At 43.9% G+C, this 23,376-nt stretch overlaps 1 protein-coding gene across 2 annotated transcripts in view; it reads left to right on the top strand.

Moving 5' to 3' along the window:
• col4a3 (collagen, type IV, alpha 3) overlaps positions 1-23,376 on the top strand; it is a 142,935-nt gene that overhangs the window by 99,173 nt on the left and 20,386 nt on the right. For both annotated transcript variants that reach the window (XM_064938105.1, XM_064938106.1), the window contains 11 exons: positions 4,403-4,473; positions 4,622-4,807; positions 5,018-5,186; positions 5,359-5,451; positions 8,334-8,438; positions 14,494-14,588; positions 14,740-14,890; positions 14,963-15,076; positions 15,613-15,780; positions 15,866-15,955; positions 16,038-16,172. In XM_064938105.1, the coding sequence (XP_064794177.1) occupies positions 4,403-4,473; positions 4,622-4,807; positions 5,018-5,186; positions 5,359-5,451; positions 8,334-8,438; positions 14,494-14,588; positions 14,740-14,890; positions 14,963-15,076; positions 15,613-15,780; positions 15,866-15,955; positions 16,038-16,172 (1,377 nt within the window). The remainder of the gene's footprint in view (positions 1-4,402; positions 4,474-4,621; positions 4,808-5,017; positions 5,187-5,358; positions 5,452-8,333; positions 8,439-14,493; positions 14,589-14,739; positions 14,891-14,962; positions 15,077-15,612; positions 15,781-15,865; positions 15,956-16,037; positions 16,173-23,376) is intronic.

Consider the following 23,376-nt stretch of genomic DNA (forward strand, 5'->3'; position numbering starts at 1 on the left):
GAGCAGAGAGAACGCGCTGCTTGAGTCCTTGGAAGGCCGTCTCAGCTTCTCTTCCCCACAAAAACCTTGCATTGCCACCCTTGGTTAAAGCTGAGAGAGGGGCTGCCACCAAGCTGAAGTTCTTGATGAACTTGCGGTAAAAGTTTGTGAAGCCCAGGAAACGCTGAACTTCCTTAACGGATTTGGGGGTGGGCCAATCCGCTACCGCCCCTACCTTCCTGGGGTCCATTTGGACTCGACCGGGTTCCACTACAAATCCCAGGAATTGTACTCGGGATGAATGGAATTCACATTTTTCCGGCTTAACGTACAGATGGCTGTCCAGGAGGCGTTTGAGTACTTGTCTGACATGCTTAGTGTGTTCTTGAAGGGAGCTCGAAAAGATGAGGATGTCATCCAAGTAAACGAACACAAATATGTTAAGCATATCCCTAAGCACATCGTTTATGAGCGCTTGGAACACCGCTGGGGCGTTGGTCAGGCCGAAGGGCATCACCAAGTATTCATAGTGACCAGTAGGCGTGTTGAAAGCGGTCTTCCACTCGTCACCAGGTCTGATCCGCACAAGATGGTATGCGTTCCGCAGGTCAAGCTTAGTGAAAACAACTGCTTCCTGGAGCAGCTCGAAGGCTGTGGCCATAAGGGGTAGCGGGTAACGGTTACGGACGGTTATGGCATTGAGTCCCCGGTAGTCGATGCAAGGACGTAATCCACCGTCTTTCTTGGCCACAAAGAAAAACCCTGCTCCCGCCGGGGAGGTGGATGGACGCATGAGGCCTGCTTCCAGTGTGTCCTTGATGTAGGTATCCATAGCAGCTCGTTCGGGTGGAGATAGGGAAAAGATCCGACCCCTGGGGGGGCAAGTGCCCGGAAACAGGTCGATGGGGCAATCGTAAGGTCTATGGGGTGGTAGCATGGTGGCCCTCTGTTTGCTAAACACCAGTTTGAGGTCATGGTAACACTCGGGAACTCGGGTCAGGTCGATGGATTCTAAAGACTCGGGAGTAGAACTCGGGGAATTCTGGAAAATACAAGTAGCTTGGCACGTAGGACCCCACTGCTTGATAGTGCCCAGAGACCAGTCGATGTGAGGGTTATGGCTGTGAAGCCAGGGGTATCCAAGGACGAGAGGGAACTCGGAACAGGAGATCAAATGAAAGTTCATCAATTCCTGGTGTTGTGAAACTGAAAGTCGCAAGGAGGTAGTGACATGAGTGACAAGTTCAGATCCCAAAGGGCTTCCATCCAATGTAGTGACCCTCATGGGTTCACTTAGAGGTTCAGAGGGAACGCCATTCTCCTTCGCCCAGACACCATCCATGAAGTTACCTGCGGCTCCAGAGTCTACCAAGGCTTGAAGGTGAAGCTTGTGGTTGTCCCAGGAGAGGGTGACTGGAATGAGCAGACGGGAGTTGGACGGATGGGAGGAGGTTATGTTTCCCGTTACAGTTCCCCCGGTCTGTACGGGACAGAGCGTTTCCCTGGAGCCCGGGACACGTGGAACGGAAATGGCCCGGTTTGCCGCAATATAGACAGCGTCGCTCCCTCATCCGGCGGTCTCTCTCAGCCTGGGAGATGCGTCCAATCTGCATGGGTTCCGATGGAGCCAGCGAGGATAAAGGTGGGGACTCGGAGCTGGGACTGATAGGGGCTAGAGGTCTACGGTTGAGTTCTCTCTCTCTCAGACGCTGGTCAATGCGTGAGGCCAACTTGATCAGGGACTCGAGATTGTCCGGTGGTTCCCGAGTGGCCAGTTCATCTTGGATAGTGTCGGAAAGGCCTTTCAGAAAGCACACCGTGAGCGCCTCGTTGTTCCAGCCACTTGCTGCTGCCACCGTGCGGAACTGGATGGCATAGTCCGTCACGCTGCGCCAACCTTGGTGGAGAGTCAGGAGCTGTTTGGCTGAGTCAGGACCACTGCTTGGGCCTTGAAACACTCGTTTGAATTCCTCAGCAAAGGCAGAGTAGCTGGCACAGCAGGAACTATGGGCATCCCACACAGCAGTAGCCCAGGCCAGGGCTTTTTCCGACAACAGGGTGATGATATAAGCGATCTTAGACCGGTCGGTGGGAAACGACGAGGGTTGTAGCTCAAAGGAGAGAGAACATTGGGTGAGAAACCCTTTACAAGCACTTGGATCACCTGAGAACCGTTGGGGAGGTGGAAGACGAGGTTCAGCCAGGGGTTAACTGCCATGGGTACGTGAATCTGAGGTACTGGGACGGGAACTGTTGCCGGGGTAAGACGATCAGATATTTGCTTAATGGAAGTCAGCATCTCCGACAGAAGATGAGAATGTCTAGCCATTAAGGCCTCTTGCTGAACCAGGGCGGCTTCGTGGCGTTGGACAGTCTCCTGGTGGTGGGACAGCATGGCAAAAAGGTCCAGGGAACTGGCTGCCTCTGGGTTCATTTTTGGCTCTGTGTTTCTGTCAGGACCCGGTTACGAACCTGGGTCTCCGGAGTGAGAAACAGTCACTTAACCAACTGAGCCACGAATAGTCTGCAGAACCCAGAATATGAGGCAGACACAGCAGTACTTAAGACGGTGTATTTAATAAAGTAAAAGGGAGAAGTCCTTCAATACAAAAATGGCAAATCCAAAAGGTGGTAGGAATAGCACAAAAAAGCCTCAAGAGATACTCAAAAACAAAAACAGAATTCCACAAGAGCATCCACCGGAATCGACAAGAATACACAGAACACTAGGGCTGGGTGCTAACATACAAACACAGAGCACAGAACTGAGGGAAACTAAGGGTTTAAATACAATCAGGGGAAAAACGAGGCACAGGTGCAAATAATAATGGGGAACAAGGAAAAAACATAAGGCCAAAAAGCACAATGGGGGCATCTAGTGACCAAAACCCGGAACAACCCTGGCCAAATCCTGACATTTATGGTTTCTATTACATGTACACACGATTCATTAGATATGATATTAAAATGCTAATGGCTGGCCCTGCATAACACATTTGTCTTGGATGAAGTGTTTTTATCCAGACAAACTTGAGAGGGTGGCTAAATTCCCATAGAATAGTACCACACAGCACATGTCATCAAATGCTTGAGAAATTATGTGTATTTATTTGTGTATCACAAGTAAGGGATAATCAACGAGGGGCTATGCGTTCAATGGAAAACAATGCAAAATGTGGAAGGTGTGTGCCAAGACAAGCTAGCGGAGTGGCAATAACCCTCCAGAGTTTCATTGTTTCCCAGTGAACGCATACAGTCCCAAGTTGATTTTCCCGCTTATACCACAGCTATAATTGAACATATTTGACGCTGGAATCATCAGCAAATATTCAATAAACTGTCATGGTGGACGTTGCCAAAATCCAAGTATGTACTGCATATTTAAGTATACATTCAGATGTTAGTCATATGGACGTGAATATAAGTATGAACAAAATCTATCATTACCTCAACATTGTCAACTGACTGCATTAGTCCAATATCTCTGCCTTAGTTCCAGTATAGTATCTCTCCAATATTTCTGCCTCAGAATGTCCTATCCTCATGTAGCACATGATCTTAAAGTGCTTATTGTTCAGAAGTGTCTTTCTGGGTAGCTAGAGTGGATTTAAACTGTTTGAGAAAAGTAATTTTGTTTGCTAAAGCCCAAGTTTGACCAAAAATGATAGAACATGTGCTTTTCTTGTGTATATGCATGGCTTAAAGCATAATAATTATGCCAAAACTATGTTTATTCAATATTCTATGGTATGTATAAATGATTCAATAGTCAGTTGCTAATAGTAAATAGTCAGTTGGATATGCTCAGTAATTTTGTGACTATCCTGTTTGCCTGCTTGTACATGTACCCCTTAGAAATGGCATTAAAGTTCCAATATCTCTGGCCAGAAAGTCAGATTCTAATGAGGTAAAGTTTTCCTTGTTTGGTGGGGTCTCTCTCAGTTTTCTGAGAGCATATATCATCATCTGAGAATGGTCCTTAGTGGCACTACAGACTACAACTGTAGCTGAACATATCTGAATATTCATATTTTCTGTATATTTGCATGTCTGAAAGCATAATAACTGTATGAAAAGTAACTATTAATGCGTCCCTTCCATAGTCTTAAGTGTTTATGTTTGATAATCCACTCAGTTTCTGTTGTGAATTTCAGGAGGTTTGACCTTTGACCTAATGCCAAATCTATTACTATTTCATTATGTACATTTTCACCAGATTTGACCGTTGACAACTTGAAAATGGCATTAAAAATCAAAAATGCACATGACATCCAGCCTAACTTTGTGTATCACCCCATCATTTTTTGACCTAGCATGGATGACAGCTCAAGCACTATTTACAGGTTTGCTTCTCTACTATAGGTTAGTATGTGTAGAATACTCTATAGCTGCCCCTGTATTTACAGCATTTGTGTTTCACCAGGTCGAGATGGTGATCCTGGATCCAAGGGATCTAGAGGAGTCAAAGGTCTTGGAGGTCCACCAGGTCCACAGGTGACTTGACCTGGACTGACAGACATTGTGGAATCAACCCCAGATTCAGATACAAATTCTTTATATAGGCCTTTTTGTTAAGGCGTTTTTACATTGTATGTGGGAGTTTTTATTCTAATGATTTTGTCCTTTGTCTTTGTATCTGTAGGGTCCCTATGGTTTACCAGGTGTGCCAGGTTCTACAGGACCCAAGGGGGACAAAAGTCCCATGTCCCCAGGAGACAGGGGGCCTGTTGGCTCACCTGGGGCTCCTGGAGTTCCTGGGAGCGATGGGACTGACGGGGTCCCTGGATACCCAGGACTGAAAGGCCAGCCTGGGCTAAAGGGCAACCCTGTGAGTGTGACCCACTCCACCTCCACCATTACACACTGTACAATCAATGCCAATGACTGAAGAATGGTTATTGTAACAGTAATATCTGATCTGACTGTTGTTATAGCCTGTGCCTGTGTTTTCTCATGGCCAGGCCATGTGGTTTGGAAAAACTTGGGGCCCTATCCATGATGTACCCAGACTTAACTGTTTTGTGTCTGTTTGCTGTAGGGACCTCCGGGGCCCAAGGGTGATCGGGGCGATGCCGGCTCTCAGGGTATACGTGGACGGACAGGCCAGATGGGGACTCAGGGCCCCCCAGGTGTGGGGCCCCCAGGGGGCCCTGGACAGAAGGGCAACCTGGGGGTGCAAGGCCTGCGAGGGAGACCTGGAGATCCAGGTACAGTAAGATCATTATTTTTTCAAGAGAGACCTGGCATCCCAGCAATTTGACCTATGTCACAGAATGTGTGAGTGTGTCTCACTCTTGCCTAATTTGTGTCTCACTTGATCTGTTTTACAGAATGTGTAAATGTGTCACACTCTTGTCTCACACTCATCTCCTCCTGCAGGAGAGAAAGGCTCAGCGGGTGAGACGGTAACAACCACAGGAGACCCAGGACTGAAGGGAGAGAAGGGTCATCAAGGCAACCCAGGACCTTCAGGTGAGGGCTTTAGCCATGAGCTCTGGGGGAGATTCTTGACATAAAGACAATATCATACATACACTAACAGCCCAGCAGTAGTATCACGGCATTAGAAGAATTGATAGGATCATCGGCTGGTCATGGTGTTATTGGTTTTTTTTGCATACATTTTTATCCACAGCAAATTACTTAACCCTTGTGTTGTCTTAAGAGTCAAAAATGACACGCAACTGTGTTTAACCTGTTGATGCTCTGGGGGCGCTATTTCATGTTTGGATGAAAAACGTTCCCGTTTTAAACAAGATATTTTGTCACAAAAAGATGCTCGACTATGCATATAATTGATAGCTTTCGAAAGAAAACACTCTGACGTGTCCAGAACTACCAAGATATTTTCTGTGCGTGCCCTAGAACGTGAGCTTCAGGCAAAACCAAGATGAGGCGGCATCCAGGAAATGAGCAGGATTTTTGAGGCTCTGTTTTCCATTGTCTCCTTATATGGCTGTGAATGCGAGAGGAATGAGCCTGCCCTTTCTGTCGTTTCCCCAAGGTGTCTGCAGCATTGTGACGTATTTGTAGGCAGATCATTGGAAGATTGACCATAAGAGACCACATTTACCAGGTGTCCGCCCGGTGTCCTGCGCCGAAATTGGTGCGCAAAAGACAGCTGCCAGTATTTTTCCATGGGATACAGAGAGGAAAGCAAGCTTCCACAAACTGCATATCAATGAAGAGATATGTGAAAAAACACCTTGAGGATTGATTCCAAACAACGTTTGCCATGTTTCGGTCGATATTATGTAGTTAATCCGGAAAAAGTTTTACGTTGTAGGTGACTGAATTTTCGGTTCGTTTCGGTAGCCAGACGCAATGTAGAAAACGGAACGATTTCTCCTACACACAGACGCTTTCAGGAAAAACTGCGCATTTGGTATGTAACTGAGAGTCTCCTCATTGAAAACATCAGAAGCTCTTCAAAGGTAAATGATTTTATTTATTTGGTTATCTGGTTTTTGTGAAAATGTTGCGTGCTAAATGCTACTCAAAATGCTATGCTAGCTTTGCATACTCTTACACAAATTAGTCAATTTCTATGGTTCAAAAGCATATTTTGAAAATCTGAGATGACAGTGTTGTTAAGAAAAGGCTAAGCTTGAGAGCAGACGCATTATTTTCATTTTATTTGCGATTTTCAGAAATCGTTAACGTTGCGTTATGCTAATGAGCCTGAGGCTTTAGTCACGATCCCGGATCCGGGATGGGGAGTTCCAAGAGCAGAGAAAAAACCCTAAATTATCTTTTTTTCAACTTGAAATGTTATTACTTTTCCTAGAGTGAGACATTAGAAAAAGTGAAACATTGGCTTTGTTCACATTTCCATGAAAGCTGAACACCACCAGGGTACAAAGATTGTCTTAGGGTCATTTTTGACCCGGCAGTTATAAAAATAATTTACACACCACAAAAACCACAAAGAGAGACACACACACACACACAATGCGTAATTTTGATTGTGTGCTACTGATTGAACTCAGCCAGCAGCTCCTGAAGAGGAAGATCACAATGGTTAGAAAGAACAAGCCTGAGCTCCCCCCTGCACTCCTCACAACAAGGGGGAGAGAGGTCTCATCAAAGTTTGCCTTCACTCCCACCACCACTCTAGTTTCTTACATCCCAAAGAGGAGCAAGAATGTGGTCCTCCTGAGCACACTGCACAAAACGGCTGAGATCAGTGATCGTGAGGACAGGAAGCCAGCCATCATCTTGGACTACAACCACAACAAAGGAGGTGTGGACAACCTGGACAATGTGATTGGAACATACAGCTGCAGGAGGATGACTGCCTGCTGGCCCCTGGTCATCTTCCATAAAATCATTGATGTGTCCTCATACAATGCCTTCGGGATATAGAACAAGATCAACCCTACCTGGATTCCTTGTTAAGCGGAACAAGATGAGGCTGTTCCTTGAGCAGCTGGGAAAGGCACATGTAACCCCACACATTCAAAGAAGGGAGGGCCTCCCCCACACAGCAGTCTTTGCAGCACTTGTGAAAGTTGTTCATGGGGCTGACTCTTGTTCTTGTCCACCGGGGTCTGCAGCTGGGGCAGGCAAGAGTAGGAGATGCCAATTCTGCCCCCCAAAGAAGGACTGTAAAACAAATACTATGTGCTGCACATGTGAGAAATACATCTGCAAAGTCCGTGCAACCACACTTGCATACTGTCCTACATTTGTTAATTAGAGTTGATTGATTTATGTTCTTCACGTTCTATTATCTTATTTTATTCTTATTTATTGTTGTTGTTTATACACCTTGTGGGTGGGGGCATTGGTTAAAAAAATTGGAGAAGACTAGTATTTTGAAGTTGAATTCCTCATTGTACAGTATATATGAATATATCACTATGTTGCCAAAAAAGTTCAAGACTGTTATTGTTTCCCTTCAATAAAATGCATTCAAAACTACTTTCTTCATATCTCTTGTTAAAAAATGTACGTTTACATCTATGCATTATCTTTAGCAATAATAATAATAACAAACCTCTACTTTAGGAAATAAAACAATTATGACAGGTGTGTTGTAATAACGAGTGGTGTCCACTGATTAAATGTAGTCTTTCTGCATTGTGAAGAGGGAAAACCCAGGTATTCAGAAGGTTTGTGATGATTGACAGGTTGTTTCTACATGCAAAATAGAATTGGACTTTAAACATTCAATTAAGCTGCTTTATTTTAGGGGTTTAGTGAAGGACAAGGGGAGTATACAGAATGCTAAGACTACACAAGGGTTAACTATCAACATGTGGCCCATGTGGGAATCCAGCATTCATCCATGGGGTTGCCAGCACCAGTTTCTAACCCAGTGAACTATTTTATAATTGCCTATATGTTTTCAGGGAATCCTGGTATAAATGGCTATCCTGGCTTCCCTGGCAATTTCGGCACCAAGGGGGATAGAGGTCTGTCTGTCCGGGGCCCTCCTGGCAACACTGGGCCTAAAGGTGAGAATGACTTCGCTACCCGAGAACCCTAGCTCTGTTGTACCCTGGTAAGATCCTAGGTGGGCAACATAGTGTGCAGAGTTTTGTTCCAGACCAGCACTAACAACACACCTATTTCAGGTAATCATGATAATTTGAAGACAGCCATTAGGTGAATCACAGGAGTTAGAGATGGGCTGGAACAAAAGCCTGCACACACTGCACATCCTGTATTACAGTTTTACTCCATTGTATACAAGTGTTTTTTGGAACTGTGGTCAAACATACATATAGTAGAACAACAATGATTTTTAAATGGTTTTATTTAACCTTTATTTTGACAGAGAAGACATATTGAGACCTAGGTCTCTTTTCCAAATGTACCCTGTATAATGCAATAGAAAATACACAATAATACCTCATAATGACAAAACAAAAACAGGTTTTAAATCATAAAAAATTCAAATATCACATTTACATACACTCCCGCTCGAAAGTTTGGGGTCACTTAGAAATGTCCTTGTTTTTGAAAGAAAAGCTTTTTTTTATTTTTTTATATTGAAATAACATCAAATTGATCAGAAATACAGTGTAGATATTAATGTTTTAAATGACTATTGTAGCTGAAAACTGCAGATTTTTTTATGGAATATCTACATAGGCGTATATAGGCCCATGATCAGCAACCATCACTCCAGTGTTCCAATGGCACGTTGTGTTTGCTAATCCAAGTTAATAATTTTAAAAGGCTAATTGTTCATTAGAAAACCCTTTTGCAATTATGTTAGCATAGCTGAAAACTGTTTTTCTGATTAAAGAAGCAATTAAACAGATAGTTGAGTGTCTGGAGCATCAGCATTTGTGGGTTCGATTACGGGCTCAAAATGACCAGAAACAAAGGACTTTCTTCTGAAACTTGTCAGTCTATTCTTGATGATTTGTTCGATAATGCCATCAGTTATGTCCAAATATCTTCTTTTGTTAGGGCGTTTGGTAAACAAATCCAAAAGCGCGTTCAGGTCGCGCAGAACGTCGGACGAAAAGTTCAAAATGTTCCATTACAGCCCTTAGAAATATGCCAATCTAAGTATGGAATCAATCTTTAGGATGTTTTTAACATAAAACTTCATTAATGTTCCAACCGGACAATTCCTTTGTCCGTACAAATGAAGTGGAATGTAGCTACCTTTCACATGAGCGCACCAGACCAAGGCTGTGGCACTCTGCCAGACCACTCACTCAAAGAGCCTTAATGAGCCCTCCTTTAGAGTAGAATCCTCAAAACAGGTTCTAAATACTGTTGACATCTAGTGGAAGCCTTGGGAAGTGAAACATAACTAATATCACCCTGTATCGTCAATGGGGGCTGAGTTGAATAACTACAAACCTCAGATTTCCCACTTCCTGGTTGGATTTTGTCTCAGGTTTTTGCCTGCCATATCAGTTCTGTTATACTCACATACATCATTCAAACAGTTTTAGAAACTTCAGAGTGTTTTCAATCCAAATGTACTAATTATATGCATATTCTAGCTTTTACGGCTGAGTAGCAGGCAGCTTAATTTGGGCACGTTTTTCATCCAAGCTACCCATACTGCCCCCTACCCCAAAGAAGTTAAATAGTACCTGCAAATCACCAGTCTCAACGTTAACAGTGAAGAGGCGACTCCAGGATGCTGGCCTTTTAGGCAAAGTTGCAAAGAAAAAGCTGTATCTCAGACTGGCCAATAAAGAAGAAAACATTAAGATGGAAAAAAGAACACTGGACAGAGGAAGATTGGAAAAAAGTGTTATGGATAGACAAATCTAAGTTTGAAGTGTTCAGATCACAAAGAAGAACATTCGTGAGACGCAGAAAAAAATCTAAGATGCTGGAGGAGTGCTTCATGCCATCTGTTAAGCATGGTGGAGGCAATGTGATCGTCTGGGGGTGCTTTGGTGGTGGTAAGGTGGAAGATTTGTACAGGGTAAAATGGATCTTGAAATAGGAAGGCGATCACTCCATTTTGCAATACCATGCAATACCCTGTGGACAGCACTTAATTGGAGCCAATTTCCTCCTATAACAGGACAATGTCCCAAAGCACAGCTCCAAACTATGCAAGAACTATTTAGGGAAGAAGAAGTCAACTGGTATTCTGTCTATAATAGAGTGGGCAGCACAGTCACCAGATCTTAAACCTATTGAGCTGTTGTGGGAGTAGCTTGACCGCATGGTACGTAAAGGAGTACCCATCAAGCCAATCCAACTTGTCGGAGGTGCTTCAGTAGCATGGGGTGAAATCTCTTCAGATTACCCCAAGAAATTGACAACTACACTGCCAAAGGTGTCACGGTGAGTGCTACCGGAGGAGAAGTCAGGTGCAGGTTAGCAGAGAGTTGTGAACAGCAGAGGCAAGTAAACAGACGGACGCCACTGCGTCAAGACCTCCAGCCAAAGGAAAAAGTGCAAGGCGCGAAACAGTCATAAAAATTAGCACAACGTTACAATAACCAACCTTCGTGAAATACCACGGAAAATAACAGGAAAAACCCAGCCTGGCGCGTACACACGCAACACGTAACAAAACAATTTCACATAAAGACATGGAGGGGAACAGAGGAATAAATACATGTAATGTGATTAGGGAATGAAAACCAGGTGTGCAGGGAACAAGACAAAACAAATGGAACAATGGAAAAATGGAGCGGCGATGGCGAGAAAGCCGGTGACATTGACCGCCAAACGCCGCCCGAACAAGGAGAGGAGACGATTTTGGCGGATGTGTGACAAAAGGTCTGCCAGGCTGTAACTGCTCAAATTGAGGATTCTTTTACGAAAGCAAAGTTGGAAGAACACATTTAAATGAAAAATCATTATTTATTACCTTGTCAACGTCATGACTATATTTCATATTCATATTGCAACTAATTTCATGTATGTTTTCATGGAAAACAAGGACATTTCTAGGTGACTGCAAACTTTTGAACGGTAGTGTAAGTATTCAGACCCTTTATGCAGTACTTTGTTGAAGCACCTTTGGCAGCAATTACAGCCTCCAGTCTTCTTGGGTATGACACTTCAAGCATGGCACACCTGTATTTGAGTAGTTTCTCCCATTCTTCTCTGCAGATCCTCTCAAGCTGTGTCAGGTTGGATGGGGAGCATTGTGCACATACAGTGGGGCAAAAAAGTATTTAGTCAGCCATCAATTGTGCAAGTACTCCCACTTAAAAATATGAGAGAGGCCTGTAATTTTCATCATAGGTACACTTCAACAATGACAGACAAAATGAGAAAAAAAATCCAGAAAATCACATTGTAGGATTTTTTATGAATTTATTTGCAAATTATGGTGGAAAATAAGTATTTTGTCAATAACAAACGTTTATCTCAATACTGTGTTATATATCCTTTGTTGGCAATGACAGAGGTCAAGCATTTTCTGTAAGTCTTCACAAGGTTTTCACACACTGTTGCTGGTATTTTGGCCCATTCCTCCATGCAGATCTCTTCTCGAGCAGTGATGATTTGGGGCTGTTGCTGGGCAACACGGACTTTCAACTCCCTCCAAAGATTTTCTATGGGGTTGAGATCTGGAGACTGGCTAGGCCACTCCAGGACCTTGAAATGCTTCTTACGAAGCCTCTCCTTCGTTGCCCAGGCGGTGTGTTTGGGATCATTGTCATGCTGAAAGACCCAGCCACGTTTCATCTTCAATGCCCTTGCTGATGGAAGGAGGTTTTCACCCAAAATCTCACGATACATGGCCCCATTCATTCTTTCCTTTACACAAATCAGTCGTCCTGGTCCCTTTGCAGAAAAACAGCCCCAAAGCATGATGTTTCCACCCCCATGCTTCACAGTAGGTATGGTGTTCTTTGGATGCAACTCAGCATTCTTTGTCAACCAAACACGACGAGTTGAGTTTTTACCAAAAAGTTATATTTTGGTTTCATCTTACCATATGACATTCTCCCAATCTTCTTCTGGATCATCCAAATGCTCTCTAGCAAACTTCAGACGGGCCTGGACATGTACTGGCTTAAGCAGGGGGACACGTCTGGCACTGCAGGATTTGAGTCCCTGGCAGCGTAGTGTGTTACTGATGGTAGGCTTTGTTACTTTGGTCCCAGCTCTCTGCAGGTCTTTCACTAGGTCCCCCTGTGTGGTTCTGGGATTTTTGCTCACCGTTCTTGTGATCATTTTGACCCCACAGGGTGAGATCTTGTGTTGAGCCCCAGATCGAGGGAGATTATCAGTGGTCTTGTATGTCTTCCATTTCCTAATAATTGCTTCCACAGTTGATTTCTTCAAACCAAGCTGCTTACCTATTGCAGATTCAGTCTTCCCAGCCTGGTGTAGGTCTACAATTTTGTTTCTGGTGTCCTTTGACAGCTCTTTGGTCTTGGTCATAGTGGAGTTTGGAGTGTGACTGTTTGAGGTTGTGGACAGGTGTCTTTTATACTGATAACAAGTTCAAACAGGTGCCATTAATACAGGTAACGAGTGGAGGACAGATGAGCCTCTTAAAGAAGAAGTTACAGGTCTGTGAGAGCCAGAAACCTTGCTTGTTTGTAGGTGACCAAATACTTATTTTCCACCATAATTTGCAAATAAATTCATTAAAAATCCTACAATGTGATTTTCTGGATTTTTTTCCTAATTTTGTCCTTCATAGTTGAAGTGTACCTATGATGAAAATTACAGGCCTCTCTCATCTTTTTAAGTGGGAAAACTTGCACAATTGGTGGCTGACTAAATACTTTTTTTGCCCCACTGTATAATTAGATACATGTAGCTTCTCTTTTGTCAGGCTACACTGAACTCGAGCTTGGTTCCCAAGTTTCCTAATCATACCAAACCATCTAATAGTGTCGGCAAAATGTTTTAATTGAGCAAGTGGGATCATAAACATTAGCATATTTTAGCGATCCGCAGTAGAAGAAGTCCTAAATGCCCAGCAGCTTTCAGATGTGAGCTAAACAGCTAACTTGCACTTGATATGCGTTTTTAGGCAATAGTTGAGAAAGTGTACTTGTTTAGCTCAGTTGTATGCTGATTTGCGATCTATTAACAACAAAGGTTGCATTAAATAGGCACAATATTTTATGATGCACTTGGCAATGTTCAATTCATTCGCACAAAACGTATAAACAAAAGCATTCACTGTGAAAGTTGATACATGTAAGGCCTTCATATATAGGCTGCACGCAGCACTTTGTTAAATTTATCAAATCAGTTATTGTTTTCTTGCTCAAACACTGAGCAACACCTGTAAAACTGAAATTTCTCTCAAAACACAGGAATGTCGATTCACATGGGACTAGTATTATTAGAGGACTTTGGAGTTTGCCAAAAAACAGTAGGTTATTCTGGTTAGTCAATGTCCAGATTTCAGTTTCCATTTAACCCATCTAAACAGTAAGCTACAGTTCCCTTGACATGCCATAGGCCTATTTAAAGTCCTGTCTTGCGACTGTTGTATTTATTTAATGACCCTAAACCCTCCAACCCAAGGATATAACCACGTTAAATGTAAACATTTAATGGGGGGGCAGGGTAGCCTAGTGCCTAGAGTGTTGGACTAGCAACCAGAAGGCTGTGAGTTCAAACCCCCAAGCTGACAAGGTACAAATCTGTCATTCTGCCCCTGAACAGGCAGTTAACCCACTGTTCCCAGGCCATCATTGAAAATAAGAATGTGTTCTTAACTGACTTGCCTGGTTAAGTAAAGGTAAAATTTAGAAAAAATAATGAAAAATGCATAAAAGGAGAAGAATTTCCCATAATTCTACACTTTCTGATATTTTTATTTCCAATTTTGATCATCATGGTTTAGTGATATTGATTAAATATGATTTTTTTTAAGACAGACTCATTTCATTGATGTCTTAATCTTTTTTGTAGGCAGTTCTTATGATTCATGTATTTGCTTAATTAACAGTATCTTATAGTTTTGATGAAAGTATTTGCTGTTTAGAGAAGGCAACGTATCTTCGAACTACACTGTTCCAAAAATGCTTGTACGTGATTGAGAAAAACTGCAGATGGAGCTCATGTACAGATTCAGTCATGAGACTGTTTCCCTCTCAGGTGAGAAGGGCCAGCCGGGGGTTGCTGGTGCCCCAGGGATTGGTAGTATGGGACGACCAGGACCATCCGGAGCTCCCGGGATGCCAGGTCCTAAGGTCAGTGGAGCACAAACATTTTGTGTGTGTGTGCACATGCATGAGTGTGTTTGAATGAGTTTGTGAGTGCAAACGCGTGCGTGTGTGTGTCCTACTGTGGGCTGTCTTTGTGTGTCCATACATAGTCATTCTGTATTGTCTGGGTTTTTAGGGTGATTTCAGACCAGGGCTCCCAGGGCTGCCAGGTAGACCAGGCCCCCCAGGGGAGGATGGTTCTCTGGGGCTGACTGGAGACTCTGGTCTGCCTGGGCTTGGGAGATCGCCTGGCCTACCAGGAAGAGATGGTCCACAGGGAGACAGAGGTGAGTAGACACACACACACACCCACACACACCCACACACACAGTCTGATTGTTGCTTCTGTCTATCCTCAGGCAGTAAAGGTGCTGAGGGCTTGCCTGGTCTGCCTGGGGTTGCTGGGGAGTGTACGCTAGGCATTCCAGGCACTCCGGGGGCTGTAGGTCTCAAAGGAATCATTGGCTTAACAGGTACATATACTTAGCACCACAACTCAGCTGTTTACCGAAACAAGTGGCAAAGGATGCCCTTTTGTTTTTTTATCCCAGAATGTACACTACCAGTCAAAGGTTTTAGAACACCTACTCATTCAAGGGTTTTTCTTTATTTTGACTATTTTCTACATTGTCAAAACTATGAAATAACACATCTGAAATCATGTAGTAACCAAAAAAGTGTTAAACAAATCAAAATATATTTTATATTTGAGATTCTTGTAAGCATCTCTGTCAGAACACTGCTCATAAAAGTTCTAGCTGTGACTACTGTACATACATGTATGACACTCTCATAAACTCCTCTCTGGTTGTTCTCTCCTTTCCCCCTTTCTCCTCTCCCTGCTGTCTTGTTCTCCTCTCCCCTTTCTTTCTCTCTTCTCCTCTGTCTCTCTGTTCTCTCCCCCTTTTTTCTCCTCTCCCCCATCTCTCTGTCCTCTCCCCCTTTCTTTTTCTCCTCTCCCCCATCTCACTCTCCTCTCTATGTATCCTTGGATCTCTACATGCTTCAGGGACCAGAGGACAGAAGGGCGTGCAGGGCGATTCAGGTCTGCCTGGCAGAGGGGCCCCAGGATTGATTGGGCCGTTTGGACGGCCCGGGTTTGATGGACCCCCAGGACCTGGGGGGGCTGCCGGCCTGAATGGATTCAGAGGAAGAGATGGTGTACCTGGGGTACCAGGTTAGACCACTGTTGTTTTAAGATGAAGAAGATAATGTGCCATTGTGTGATAAACTGTTATGAACCTGTGTGTGTGTTCTCCAAGGCCTGAGAGGAGACATGGGGCCATCAGGAGCGTGTGGTACACCAGGACCAGATGGAGGCCCAGGACCAGGGGGACGACTTGGCCCTAAAGGTAGAACCGTCCAATACTTTTATGCACACACACACGCTATGATGATGATGATGATGTTGATGATAATGATTGCTGTCTCCAGGTCTGATGGGTGCTGATGGGGTGAAGGGCCGTGTAGGAGCCAGGGGACCTGTGGGAGATTCTGGGGCTCCTGGCGATATTGGAGTCACAACATACATCGAGGTCCCTGGGGACCCTGGGGACCCAGGACCTAGAGGTCGGTCTCTGAATGACCCCTACCCCCAATCAACACTATAAACTCCAATGCTGATTCTAGAACATTAGCAGCACCCTGTCTTTATAGACTTACACACAGTATCTGTAGTACGCTATTCCCTTCTCCCCTTGAGTTTTTAGAAACATTTACAGTGGTTTGTCCTTTAAAAGTTGCAACGTACTGCAGCACAGCTTGCGTGGTGCCGCAGAATTCTATTGCACGTTATTTAAGTGCCAACCACTGGTACCATTAATGCTAGTTAGTGAGGGCATCTTTGAGAAGCATTTGATAGCCTTCAATAGTGGCTGTACTATAGAATTTAAAAACTTTTTTTGTAAGAACATAGTATATGGGACTGATTTTAAGAAATGGCGCTTAATTTATTTGATTAATATTATGGTGTTTCTATTCCAAGAAAAAAAAACGAAAAACCCTTTAGGATGGAACAGAAAATATAGCACTGTGCAATGTGACGGTTGGCTACAGTGCTGGGCTATTTAGCTAAAGAATCACTGTGTCATGCAGGCAACTGGGGTTCAATTCCCTGACAGGAGGAAGGAGTAGCCTGTCCTTGTATTATTTTTTTATTATTTTAAATAGGCAAGTCAGTTAAGAACAAATTCTTATTTACAATGACGGCCTAGTAACAGTGGGTTAACTGCCTTGTTCAGGTGCAGAATGACAGATTTTGACCCTATCAGCTCAAGGATTCAATCTAGCAACCTTTCGGTTACAGGCCCAATGCTCTAAACACTACGGCTTTTTGAGTTAGAAATGTAATAGTTCAGATTACTTAACCTCTAGCGTCGAGCAATCCCGTATCCGGGAGCGTAATCATAGCCTCAAGCTCATTAGCATAACGCAACGTTAACTATTTTTGAAAATCGCAAATTAAATGAAATAAATATGTTGGCACACATGCTTAGTCAGCTCAGATTTTCAAAATATGCTTTTCAACCATAGCTACACAAGCATTTGTGTAAGAGTATTGATAGCTAGCATAGCATTAAGCCTAGGATTCAGCAGGCAACATTTTCACAAAAACAAGAAAAGCATTCAAATAAAATCATCTACCTTTGAAGAACTTTGGATGTTTTCAATGAGGAGACTCTCAGTTAGATAGCAAATGTTCAGTTTTTCCAAAAATATTATTTGTGTAGGAGAAATCGCTCCGTTTTGTTCATCACGTTTGGCTAAGAAAAAAAACAGAAAATTCAGTCATTACAACGCCAAATGTTTTCCCAAATTAACTCCATAATATCGACAGAAACATGCCAAACATTGTTTAGAATCAATCCTCAAGGTGTTTTTCACATATCTTTTCGATGATAAATCATTCGTGGCAGTTGCCTTTCTCTTCTGAACCAAATGGAAACGTGCATGCAGCTGGAGATTACGCAATAATTTCGCCGGAGGACACCAGGCGGACACCTGGTAAATGTAGTCTCTTATGGTCAATCTTCCAATGATATGCCTACAAATACGTCACAATGCTGCAGACACCTTGGGGAAACGACAGAAAGTGTAGGCTCATTCCTTGCGCATTCACAGCCATATAAGGAGACATTGGAACACAGCGCATTCAAAATCTGGGGCATTTCCTGTATGAAATGTCATCTTGGTTTCGCCTGTAGCATTAGTTCTGGGGCAATTTACCGATAAGACTATGTACAGCTGCAGCGATCGGTTAGCTGCTCAGACAGCAGAAGTTGGTGAGGGAGATAAAAGTCACCAACTTCAGCGATTTTTGCAATTCGTTCCAGTCACAGGCAGCAGAGAACTGGAACGAAAGGCGGCCAAATGAGGTGTTGGCTTTAGGGATGATCAGTGAGATACACCTGCTGGAGCGCGTGCTACGGGTGGGTGTTGCCATCGTGACCAGTGAACTGAGATAAGGCGGAGCTTTACCTAGCATGGACTTGTAGATGACCTGGAACCAGTGGGTCTGGCGACGAATATGTAGCGAGGGCCAGCCGACTAGAGCATACAAGTCGCAGTGGTGGGTGGTATAAGGTGCTTTAGTGACAAAACGGATGGCACTGTGATAAACTGCATCCAGTTTGCTGAGTAGAGTGTTGGAAGCTATTTTGTAGATGATGTCGCCGAAGTCGAGGATCGGTAGGATAGTCAGTTTTACTTGGGTAAGTTTGGCAGCGTGAGTGAAGGAGGCTTTGTTGCGTAATAGAAAGCCGACTCTAGATTTGATTTTCGATTGGAGATGTTTGATATGAGTCTGGAAGGAGAGTTTACAGTCTAGCCAGACACCTAGGTACTTATAGATGTCCACATATTCAAGGTCGGAACCATCCAGGGTGGTGATACTAGTCAGGCGTGTGGGTGCAGGCAGCGAACGGTTGAAAAGCATGCATTTGGTTTTACTAGCGTTTAAGAGCAGTTGGAGGCCACGGAATGAGTGTTGTATGGCATTGAAGCTTGTTTGGAGGTTAGATAGCACAGTGTCCAAGGACAGGCCGGAAGTATATAGAATGGTGTCGTCTGCGTAGAGGTGGATCAGGGAATCGCCTGCAGCAAGAGCAACATCATTGATATATACAGAGAAAAGAGTCGGCCCGAGAATTGAACCCTGTGGCACCCCCATAGAGACTGCCAGAGGACTGGACAGCATGCCCTCCGATTTGACACACTGCACTCTGTCTGCAAAGTAGTTGGTGAACCAGGCAAGGCAATCATCAGAAAAACCAAGGCTACTGAGTCTGCCGATAAGAATATGGTGATTGACAGAGTCGAAAGCCTTGGCAAGGTCGATGAAGACGGTTGCACAGTACTGTCTTTTATCGATGGCCGTTATGGTATCGTTTAGTACCTTAAGCATGGCTGAGGTGCACCCGTGACCGGCTCGGAAACTTGCACAGCGGAGAAGGTACGGTGTGATTTGAGATGGTCAGTGACCTGTTTGTTGACTTGGCTTTCGAAGATAGGCAGGGCAGGATGGATATAGGTCTGTAACAGTTTGGGTCCAGGGTGTCTCCCCCTTTGAAGAGGGGGATGACTGCGGCAGCTTTCCAATCCTTGGAGATCTCAGACGATATGAAAGAGAGGTTGAACAGGCTGGTAATAGGGGTTGCGACAATGGCGGCGGATAGTGGGCGGAGCTGTTGGCCGAGTTTGGAGTAGCCAGGCGGAAGGCATGGCCAGCCGTTGAGAAATGCTTGTTGAAGTTTTCGATAATCATGGATTTATCGGTGGTGACCGCGTTACCTAGCCTCAGTGCAGTGGGCAGCTGGGAGGAGGTGCTCTTGTTCTCTATGGACTTCACAGTGTCCCAGAACTTTTTGGAGTTGGAGCTACAGGATGCACATTTCTGCCTGAAGAAGCTGGCCTTAGCTTTCCTGACTGACTGCGTGTATTGGTTCCTGACTTCCCTGAACAGTTGCATATCGCGGCTGACTATTCGATGCTATTGCAGTCCGCCACAGGATGTTTTTGTGCTGGTCGAGGGCAGTCAGGTCTGGAGTGAACCAAGGGCTATATCTGTTCTTAGTTCTGTATTTTTTGAACGGAGCATGCTTATCTAAAATGGTGAGGAAGTTACTTTTAAAGAATGACCAGGCATCCTCAACTGACGGGATGAGGTCAATGTCCTTCCAGGATACCCGGGCCAGGGCGGTTAGAAAGGCCTGCTCACAGAAGTGTTTTAGGGAGCGTTTGACAGTGATGAGGGGTGGTCGTTTGACTGCGGCTCCGTAGCGGATACAGGCAATGAGGCAGTGATCGCTGAGATCCTGGTTGAAGACGGCGGAGGTGTATTTGGAGGGCCAGTTGGTCAGGATGACGTCTATGAGGGTGCCCTTGTTTACAGATATAGGGTTGTATCTGGTGGGTTCCTTGATGATTTGTGTGAGATTGAGGGCATCGAGCTTAGATTCTAGGACTGCCGGCCTTGTTAAGCATATCCCAGTTTAGGTCACATAACAGAACAAACTCTGAAGCCAGATGGGGGGCGATCAATTCACAAATGGTGTCCAGGGCACAGCTGGGAGCTGAGGGGGGTCGGTAGCAGGCGGCAACAGTGAGAGACTTATTTCTGGAGAGAGTAATTTTTAAGATTAGTAGTTCAAACTGTTTGGGTATGGACCTGGAAAGTATGACATTACTTTGCAGGCTATCTCTGCAGTAGACTGCAACTCCTCCCCCTCTGGCTGTTCTATCTTGACGGAAAATGTCATAGTTGGGTATGGAAATCTCAGAATTTTTGGTGGCCTTCCTGAGCCAGGATTCAGACACGTCAAGGACATCAGGGTTAGCAGAGTGTGCTAAAGCAGTGAGTAAAACAAACTTAGGGAGGAGGCTTCTGATGTTGACATGCATAAAACCATGGCTTTTTCGATCACAGAAGTCAACAAATGAGGGTGCCTGGGGACATGCAGGGCCTGGGTTTACCTCCACATCACCCGCGGAACAGAGGAGGAGTAGTATGAGGGTGCGGCTAAAGGCTATCAAAACTGGTCGCATAGAGCGTTGGAGACAAAGAATAAAAGGAGCAGATTTCTGGGCATGGTAGAATATATTCAGGGCATAATGCGCAGACAGGGGTATGGTGGGCTGCGGGTACAGCGGAGGTAAGCCCAGGCACTGGGTGATGATGAGAGAGGTTGTATCTCTGGATATGCTGGTTGTAATGAGTGAGGTCTCCGCATGTGTGGGAGGTGGGACAAAGGGGGTATCAGGGGTATGAAGAGTGGAACTAGGGGCTCCATTGTAAACTAAAGCAATGATAACTAACCTGAACAACAGTATACAAGTCATATTGACATTTGAGAGAGACATACAGCGAGGCATACAGTAATCACAGGTGTTGAATTGGGAGAGCTAGCTAAAACAGTAGGTGAGACAACAACAGCTAATCAGCTAGCACAACAACAGCAGGTAAAATGGCGTTGACAAGGCAGGGAGGGTCGGATTAACTACACACAGAGCCTGAGTTTCGGCTGGGGCCGACAGATAAAACATAGACAAGCAGAATGGAGTACCGTGATAAATGGACAGTACAGCATGCATCAGCTATGTAGCCAAGTGATCAGTGTCCAGGGCGCAGCGGTGGATGGGGCAGGGAAGCGAGACTGGCGAGTATTATCCAGGTAAATAAAAACTGGCTGGCTGTGCAGAAGGTAAAAGCCGCTAGCAGTGGCTAACAATGACAAAATAGCTTGTAGCTAGTTAGCTGGTTAGCTTCTGGAGGTTCTTGAATGTGTTATAAAAATTCAAAATAATAGCGATTCCGTATCACATTGGGTGTGGCAGGATACCGGGAGGTATAATCGAATTAAAAATCGAAAAGAGATTTCTTTCCAAAGCTGTCAATTATATGCATAGTCGAGCATCTTTTCGTGACAAAATATCTTGTTTAAAACGGGAACGTTTTTTTATCCAAAAATTAAAAGAGCACCCCCTATATCGAAGAAGTTAAGCATTGCATACAGTAGCCGGGCTATAAAGAGTCTATTGTCCTGATAGTCGAGCTACAAGTGTTTGAAAACCTGTTTTCAAAATGCCACCAGCTGTCCATCACTACTGTAAATAAACATGCAGCATCTTGTTTACATTTTGTTTACATTCTTTACTGTAACTACAATGTCAAAAATAATTTGTATCTACCTTTCCAATTACTTTTAGAGTTTGGGGTTCATTTGATTAATTATGGTGTTTATAGTCCAAGAAAAATGAAAAACCCTCTGGGTTTCCGTTAGGATGGAATGGAAAATATGGAGCTGTACAACTTGACTGTCGGGAGTAGGCTACACAGTCCTGGGATATTTAGCTAAAGAATCCCTGTGTCGTGTGGGCATGAGAGGGGCACGATGTTTAATTCCCTGATGGGAGCAAGGAGTAGGCTGTCATTGTAAATAAAAATGTGTTCTTAACTGACTTGCCTTGTTAAATAAAGGTTACACTAAGAGCATAACATTTCTACACCATAATTTGAGTCTAACCAATACCCAAATGAAGATTCAGTCAAAATAAAAATCTCAAGATTTATCAAGACCAGTCCGGATGCTTGTCTCTGAGCAGCGCAAAACGATGCTAAAATAGTTGACCACAGCGGGTAGATAATTGCTTCAAATCCTATTGCTTCTAACTTCAATATGCTCTATAAATAAATAAGGCCTACACCACTTTTAACAGCACATTACTCAACACTAGTGAGACTCATGTTAATATGACAAAATATGACATGACTCTCCACCAATAATTACATATAGAGTATTGGAGGATTCTAAATTATAAGCAAAAGCCGCCTCATGGGTCTCCCGGTGTTCGACTGACACAGGTATTTGGAGCAACGCAATTTAGCATTGCGATGTGGTGACCGCTGCACCACTGAGGAGGCCCCATCCACAAAGTATCAAAATACAGGTAAAAGTATATTGTCCTGCTAATAGCACATGATGGGCTATTATAATACTGTACATGGTGTCCAGGTCAGGATAACCAAAACATTTATTTATTAAAGACTATCAGAAAGAATGTTGGTACTAATTTTGATCCAAAGCCATGAATGAGTGAGTCACTCAGCTTTATGTAGGTGATGCTATATGAATGTGCCATCAACTTGATAATATGTAACAATATTTTGGAGGTTATTTCGCTTTCAAAAAATGAAAGTGAGTGTTTCTAATCCTGAATAAAGGACAAAATAACATTTGTAAAGGCCAAAACATTTATTTCTGTTTTTAGAGGGAGAGAAACGCTGCACCAATTTTGCATCGCACTGTGGGATTCCCAATCATGTTTGGATGTGATACATAATAATAATAATAATAATAATAATACTTAACTTAGAAATATATTTGACGATAGAATTCTCCCCCTTCCCTCCATCTGGAGCGTTTCCCTAGTCAGCGCCATTATTAGTGCAATGCCCCTTAAAGTGTTGCTCTGTGCTTCCCAGTGTGCTACCCTCCTCTGCCCTCCTCCATTCCCCATGGGCTAGGTCTGTCTTGGCTCTGCGGCCCATCCCTTGCCCCCTGCCCTCATGCCTTGAACCTCGAGCACCCACCGCTATTGCCACGGATACAGCTGGAGAACTGCAAGGCAATCCCATTGAGTGCGGGAGCCATGACCAATATATATTGTCCTGCTAATAACAGGGTTAATAATATATCTGTAAGAATATCCATGGGGCTTTTATATAATTCTAAATTAATAGTAACAATATTTTGGAGATTTTGTTTTCAAATAACGT

This window comes from Oncorhynchus masou, chromosome 26 (genome assembly GCF_036934945.1).
Source record: "Oncorhynchus masou masou isolate Uvic2021 chromosome 26, UVic_Omas_1.1, whole genome shotgun sequence".
NCBI lineage: Eukaryota > Metazoa > Chordata > Actinopteri > Salmoniformes > Salmonidae > Oncorhynchus > Oncorhynchus masou.